This window comes from Phlebotomus papatasi, chromosome 1, assembly GCF_024763615.1.
Source record: "Phlebotomus papatasi isolate M1 chromosome 1, Ppap_2.1, whole genome shotgun sequence".
Classification (NCBI taxonomy): domain Eukaryota; kingdom Metazoa; phylum Arthropoda; class Insecta; order Diptera; family Psychodidae; genus Phlebotomus; species Phlebotomus papatasi.
This window is the reverse complement of record NC_077222.1, coordinates 12,757,211-12,764,983: the sequence shown is the minus strand read 5'-3', so window position 1 is coordinate 12,764,983 and position 7,773 is coordinate 12,757,211. Positions and strand designations below refer to the sequence as shown.

Below are 7,773 nucleotides of genomic sequence, written 5' to 3'. Positions count from 1 at the left end.
TACCCTGATGAAACAAAAACTATCGAGAAACCCAAAGAACATAATAAAAGCGTATATAAATATTTCTTTTCAACGCTTATCTGAGGAATACTATAATTTTGCTTTTATGGAGAAAATTACTAATCGCATTTCAATGGTTTACTTAGGAACGTTGTAGTATTTCCGAGTGTGCCTTAGACAAAATGCTTTGCCGTATTGCTTCTGAATCTTCGGAAACTTTCGAGTGAGCAACAAGTCTAGACTTTCTCGAGATAAAAAGCAAAACAGATCTAGTGAAAAAATAATAAGTGGGGCAGTTTTATTAAAGCGTTGCCTTATTTCTTAAATGAAGTTTCATATGAGGATCGGCACGTAAGCTTAATTTCATTTTATAATTGCAGATCTGAATCTTATTAATTGCATGAAGGATACTTTTCTGGATTTCATTTTTTAATCAAGACTATTGCAGTAAGTTTAGAAGTATTATAATTGTGTTTGCTTCTTGATCTTCTACAATAATATCGTAAGTTCTATACCGTAGACTTCCTTAATTTATTCTATAAGAATAACCCTTTGTCAATTTAATGTTTTTTTCAACTTTTTATAGTATTATTCTTTGGTTCTAGTTTTTAGGTTCTTTTAAATTTTAGTACTTAGATTTTTCGTACTTTATTACGATTTTTTTCTATACTTGTGTATTACATTTAATAAGAAGTAAGTGATTTTATTCCGTCCGGGACCATTCGAAGTTACGCGTTGACGTTTGATAAGTTTAAAATGGAGGACAGAAGGAACAATCCAGATCAAGACGAAATGGATTTGCAATTTGCGAAGCGGACAATCAAACCAACCAATGGCTCTCTGCGCTTCATAAGAGCTTGCATTGCGAAGCTATCAAAAGATGATTTAAAATTTCTGGAGGAGGAATTGAAGGTCTGGATACGCGAAGACTTACGGAAAAATGGACCAAACCAGGCTCAAAACTACGGATTGCCCTACGTCGACGCTTTCCAGGAAATTCCTGAAGACGTCACCGAGATATCCGACTACTTAATGCGGGAGTGTGGAATGAATCTGGATTACTTAACAAATGCCGGATTGGACATGTGCCGCCAGATTTTCATGATGATCAAGCGTGGAATTCGGGAGCATAAAAAGGACTACGATAATAAATTTCATCATTTCGTTTGCAATGAATATGCTCGAATTGAACACTGTCCTTACCAAATTTAGGAAAAATAAATGAAACTTGAAGTAAAAATGATTTTTTTATTTGGTTTATTTTGGAAAGATTATAGAGCAATTTTACTTAGTATTTGGTTTACTTTTTTGAAATAAAATGTCAAATTAATGGGTTGAAAGAAGAAAAAACTAAAATATTTTTTGGAATTGAATCCGCCATCTTGATAAATGTATTTAAGAAAATTGAGAAATCATTTAGAAAACAGAGAACTGAATAATTAATCAAAATTATTATGAAAACTGCGAGAGAAAACCAAGAATATTCAGGAACAAAAATAGAAAACATAAAATTTTACTTAAAAAAACATATTTTATTCATTTTTTTGTACTTTTTATCACATTTTCTTTTTTTTTTATCAATTTTATGTATTTTATATACAAAGTCAAAATGACAAACTGCTAATCAATTCAATCTGAAGACAGTTTCATTCGTTTTGGGTTGTTTGTTGATGGCAAATTCAGAGAAACATCCTCCTCTTTGTCAGAAAGATCTTCTGGTTCAGAATCGGAGTCATCTTCTTCCGGAACTTCTTCAGATTCAGACTCGATGTCATCTCCTTCAGGATCTTCCTCAGCTTCAGGGTCGGCGTCATCTTCTTCCGGAACTTCTTCGGGTTCAGACCCGATGTCATTTTCTTCCGGAACTTCTTCTGATTCAGACTCGATGTCATTTTCCGGATCTTCTTGAGGTTCAGGTTCGATGTCATCTTCTTCCGGATCTTCCTCTGGTACAGGTTCGACGTCATCTTCTTCCGGAACTTCTTCGGATACAGGCCCGATTTCATCTTCTTCAGGAACCACTTCTGATTCAGACCTGATGTCATCTCTTTCAGGATCTTCCTGAGGTTCAGGTTCGACGTCATCTTCTTCCGGATATTCCTCATGTTCAGATCTGACGTCATATTCTTCAGAAACTTCTGCAGGTTCAGGTCCGACGTCATCTCTTTCCGGATCTTCCTCAGGTTGAGATCCGCCGTCATCTCCTTCAGGAATTTCCTCAGATTCAGGTTCGACATCGTCTTTTTCAGGAACTTCTTCAGGTTCAGGTCCAACGTCATCTCCTTCCGGATCTTTCTCAGGTTCAGATCCGACGTCATTTATTTCAGGAACTTCTGCAGGATCAGGTCCGACGACATCTCCTTTCGGGTCTTCCTCAGGTTGAAATCCGACGTCATCTACTTCAGGAACTTCCTCAGGTTCAGGTTCGACGTCGTCTTTTTCAGGAACTTCTTCAGGTTCAGGTCCAACGTCATCTCCTTCTGGATCTTCCTCAGGTTCAGATCCGCCGTCATCTTCAGGATTTTCTTCCGGTTCAGGTCCGACGTCATCTTCGTCATGAACGACTAAGTCCTCTTCATCCGCGTTGTGTGGATTTTGTTTAAATCTAATCTGCTGCGCAATAAGGTCCATCATTTCTGCCTCCAGTTTCTCCCTTTCCTCAACCATCTTCCTGATATAGCTACATTCCTGGACGTTACTGCACCTTCTAATGCAAACCACTCTGTGATACCGCTTGAAGTATTTTGCATCTCCCCCGTGGAAGCGATCGAAGATCATCTGGATTAGGCCTTCACCCATGCTGGACCCGAAATCCATGAATCTCAGTCCATGTTCTGATTCGTAACCGTAAGCGTTTCGTGGTACTTCGTGGGAGTCGAAGGTTACGTTGGGGACGCCAAAGCAGTCATCTCCATCATGGGGATCCATATCCACTAGTTTGTGTGCAATCCACTTCTTGTAATCCTCAACCAAGTTGGTCATGTCGTTCTCAGTGAGACCCTTCAGGCCCTCCTTGATGAACAGATGAGGCATTTCAAGACACATCATATCAAACTGATGCTCAACTCTATTGTAAAACTCGTTGATCAATTGCATGGACATCCCCACAGCGTTCAGACAAGGAAACATTCACAACAAAACTTTAAAGAAAAATTACTTGGGAACTTCGTTTTCCTCTTCAAGGAAAGATGTGAACTTTTTGATGGTCAGAGGACGTTTGAACATTTTTCTGCAAATTGCAACCCTTTTGTAGACTGCCCTTACAGGTTACTTTCATGGACTTCGGTTCGTTCCTTTGACCAATCAAAGAACAGCTTCGGTAGACGTCCCCACCTTTCGATCGTCTGTCGCTACCTGATCCTTAACTAATGGCGCGCTATTAAATGTCCGTCAGAAAATCAATTTCAATTCGTTTAAGATTATCGATCCTGAGATAAGGATTAAATGGGATTTTAGATTTCGTATCGCAAAGAAAGGTAAACTGTGAACGGTATAAACGGTATAAACGCTATGAACGGTTCCTCGTTTTTCGACCGTTTTCATTTTAATCACATTTTAGCCCTTCTTTTGCCAAAAAGACCAATTTGCATATTAAATGAGGTGCCTGTAGCCCTAATGAAAGTAAATATCGTACCGACTACCTGAAGGCGACAGGTCAATTAAAACATGGTTGACCTCGAGCGTCGGTTTATTGGTTCAACTTAGCAAGTTGGTAACAAAATTCTCCTCAGAAATTGTTTAAAATTCGTATTGAAAGCATCGCTTTAGGGTAAAAGAAAATGGAGGAAGATCCTCTAAAATTGAGAGATGAAGTGAAAATCCATCGGACTTGTAGTCAAGATACGGTCGTTATGGAAGATCAAGAGGACTTCGAGGAAGAAGAACCTTTGAGTCTCTTCAGAGAATCCCAGGAAATGTGCCCAGAAGACGTCTACGATGATTTTAATGAGAGCGATCACGAGGAAGGAGATCCCTTCGAGGGCTACGATTCTGATGAATTTATCATTGAACTTCCCCATGATATTACCTTTGAGGATCTTGATGATTACAGAGGCATTAAAAGGAGGATGAGTGGTGATGCTGAAGAAGTAGAACAACTCAGTGCAATTTTTGGAGAATTTCCCGCCAAAGTGATAAAGTTAGAGAAATAGCAGCAGTAAGACATTCCAAAATGAACATTGCAGAAAATTTGTAAGTCATCTGGAAGCATGTTGGGATAACCCCGAAGCGTAATAATTTAGTAAGATAGAGTCGAAAATAGCGCGACAATTGCAGAAACTCAATACATCAAGATGAGGAAATGTGACGGCAATAACTTGTGGAAAATATCTCGAGGGGAAACATATTTTGTTGGATGAAAAAGACCAACTTGGATGGTGTCACAGTTCAATGGAAAACTTTGTACAATTCAAAATTTTAGTAATAATTGACATGGAAATAGAATTTTGTCACAATGTATCTCAAATTTTCTCTTTTGGGAATTTTTGGTCTTTGGGAAAATTTGTCGCCAGCTTAAAAATACCCATTTGTGGCAATTGCAATAAAATCCTTCTACTTTAAATGAACATTTACGTGCTTCACTGATTTTGTCGTGGAATTTTGTGGTGCTGAAAATACCAAAAGATTTTTTGGGACTCGTTTTGGTGGCTCTTGAGAACATTTGTTGGTAAGTTGGCTAATTTGGAAAATACAGGAGGATATATTACACGTAGAAAATGGTTTTAAATTACACCAAAATAAATTGAAAAAAATTTATGGCCAGTTAAACAAAATATTAAGATTCGTTGAGAATAACTCGTTAGATGTGAGTAACGTATTTTGTTTTGAATTTGAAAGTTCTTTATGTAAAAAATTATATGTGACATTTGAAATGTCAAAATTTTCCTAATATAATTTTTAAGAAATTTGATAAAAAGAACTATATCTACATGTTTAATTTAATCCAAAAATATCTATTTTTGTAATTAAATAATAATATTATGATGCAATCTGACGTTTATATTTGACACTTCCGAAATCCGAAAATTTTACGAAGACTTATATAATTTCTTCAATTTCTTTCCTTAAATCGTTTCTATTAGCATTTTTTATGTAAATATTTTAGCAAGAACAATATTTTTAACATCAATAATCATAGTTTTGTGCAAATTATTAATTATTTTGTTTGTGATTAATCAAATATAAATATCTCACGACAAAATAAATCTTAACGAGCCGAAAAATGAAATTAAAAAAAACACTCTATAATGCATTCAAAAACCTAGAAAATTAGCGTTAACGCGTTATAGTTACTTTATTTAATTTTTTTCATTTAGTTAAGCTTGACCGAAACATTTTTCGTGAGGGTTGTTGGAATTTCCTCTTTTCAGAAAGTTAAATGCTCTCGTCTTGTGTGGGCGCTATCGGAAGGGGCGATGGGGAAAGGGAGTGGTATGCATAGTTAAGGAGTCTGCTAGTTCATAATTAAGGACTTTGTTCCAATGCAGAATTTTAGCTGACTACTCCTTCTCACAAAGGAGTTATAAGGTAAAATGCTCTCATTTTGCACGAAGGCTACCAAAAGGGAGGGTGAGGGGAGGGGCTAGTATCCATGGATTAAAAGTTTAAGTCATATACTGTCTCTATACCGAATTTTATCAAGATCACTACAGCCGTTCTAGCTCAATTCGTTGTCAAAACACAGATTTTTGGAAAGGATAGAAGTTTTTTCTACAAAGAATCCGAGCGCTTATCGTCCTGAGTCCCGGCTATTTTTTAATCTTATCTCAGTCAGAAAGAGACAGATTAGTCAGAAACTTGTGGAAATGTAATCTGATAATTATTTTGATTATAATCACGTTAAACCGTTAAGCATTTTTTGTTCTTTTACAAACATTTATTCGTAAAATTTTGTCATTTGTTCGTAAATTTTTCCCAAACAAAAATTTAGGAATAAATGTTTGTGAAAGAACAAAAAATGCTCATCAAGAGATCATGTAGCAAAGAATGTTTGAGAAAAAGTATAAACTTTTGCAAACTTTTTAGTAATAAATACGATTACCGAACATTTTGTAAGTCTTCAGCGGGAATTAACAAACATTTACAATCAATTTTACGAAATATTTTTTTTCTGTGTAGATCAGAACCGTTTTCGCATTGTCTAAATTACACAGACGATAGTGGTAGAAAAATCTTCTCTGAAATGTTCTGTAAGCACGGTGATTACATCTTTCTCGAAACGGGAACAATTTTGCATGACTTAAAATAAGCGAGTTTTCTTAAGGGGTTACATGGGTCTCTCAGGTCAAAAAAAAAACATTTTTTTTTTATTTTATAGTATCACCTCACTGGTAAATGTCTTAAAAAATTTCCCTTTTTTCACACGAAAAATCTAATTCACTAGGCAAATCTCACTTCAGGTCAAATGTACAAATCATCAGTAACGTGAATCAACACAATATTCAATGAGTATTCAATAATATCACTCAAAAAAACCGAAGAAACATTGTTAGTACTTCACCACAGCTAAATAAGAACTGAAGTAAACACGAAGTTCTGTCATATTTCTCGTAAGCAATTGCTCACACTGAATTTTCAACAAAGCAATTTAAACTCAATTCATATTCAAAATTTAACGTATTTAGTGTTAAAATCTTCCAAAAAGAACAAATATTTAGATAGAATTCATTGTTCATCAAATATTGGAATAAAAATCCATCATTTTAATCAATTTATTTTTAGTGTACAATTTTATCCTCAAAGTGACCAAAATAAGAAACTGGACAAAATTATGAGCCTTTCCCCTACTCTATTATTTACTTAAGGGGCTACATGGGTCTCTCAGGTAAAAAAAAACATTTTTAAAATTTTTTTTTTATTTGGTAGTATAACATTTGAAAAATATTTTCTGAAAATTTCAAGTCAATCGGAGTAAAACTCTCGGAGCGTGTTTTTCTCAAAACACGGTTTTACAATGTGGTAGTCAAGATTACTCAGAGTCTACTGAACCTATCTTTCTGAAATTTTGCATACTTGTTTTGAGAAGTATTATCTACTGTTTGAATTAAGGATTTGCACTTCCTTTAATCAGAACCATTTTTACAATACAAAATGTGTTGAAAAATAGGGTAAAATTGATACTTTTTACAAAAACTTTTGCCAAAAATACAAATTTTGTTTTTTTTTCAAAAATCCTTCGTTCATCCACGGGTCCAACTAATCCTCTAACAGAGTATATTTGGTTTTTTGATTTCAGATGAACTTACTGGGCGAAATCCTGCATATCGCAAGGTCTGTTTTTTGAGGAATGGTTCCGAAAATCAGCTACCAACGGTCGAATTTTCAAATTTTTAAATTTTTTTTAAAATTTTGTTCTAAAGTTACTCTTTCATATCCCAAAAGTTGTAATTTCTAAAATATTTTCGACATAATAAATTATTATCAGAAAAAAGGCCTATTTTTTGACATGAGAGACCCATGTAACCCCTTAACCCTCTAACGGTGTTTTTTTTAATATGCGAAAAAAGTTCTAAAACAATGTTTTCTAGGATAATTATGATCCAATAAAGTCAAAAAAAAACCATTATCTTTTTTAGTTTACGCGCTAGGTGAGAAACTATAAAATTTTTTTGAAACTCTTTTTGCTTCTAAAATTCACATTTTTAGTTTTTTCAAATTTTTTAAATAAAATATACAAAGTAGAATGGCATATCTTTCAATAAAAAATAAATTTATTTTAGTCAGATAACTTTAAATCGGTATTTTTATGGAAATTGGAAATGAGTTTTTTTGCAC

General features: G+C 34.6%; 1 protein-coding gene across 1 annotated transcript; it reads right to left on the bottom strand.

Annotated features, from left to right (window-relative positions):
* Positions 1–1,629: 1,629 nt before the first annotated feature.
* LOC129799311 (polysialoglycoprotein-like) lies at positions 1,630–3,102 on the bottom strand. Its single transcript, XM_055843064.1, has one exon. It carries the CDS (start codon positions 3,100–3,102, stop codon positions 1,630–1,632), a length of 1,473 nt encoding a protein of 490 aa, XP_055699039.1.
* Positions 3,103–7,773: the final 4,671 nt, after the last annotated feature.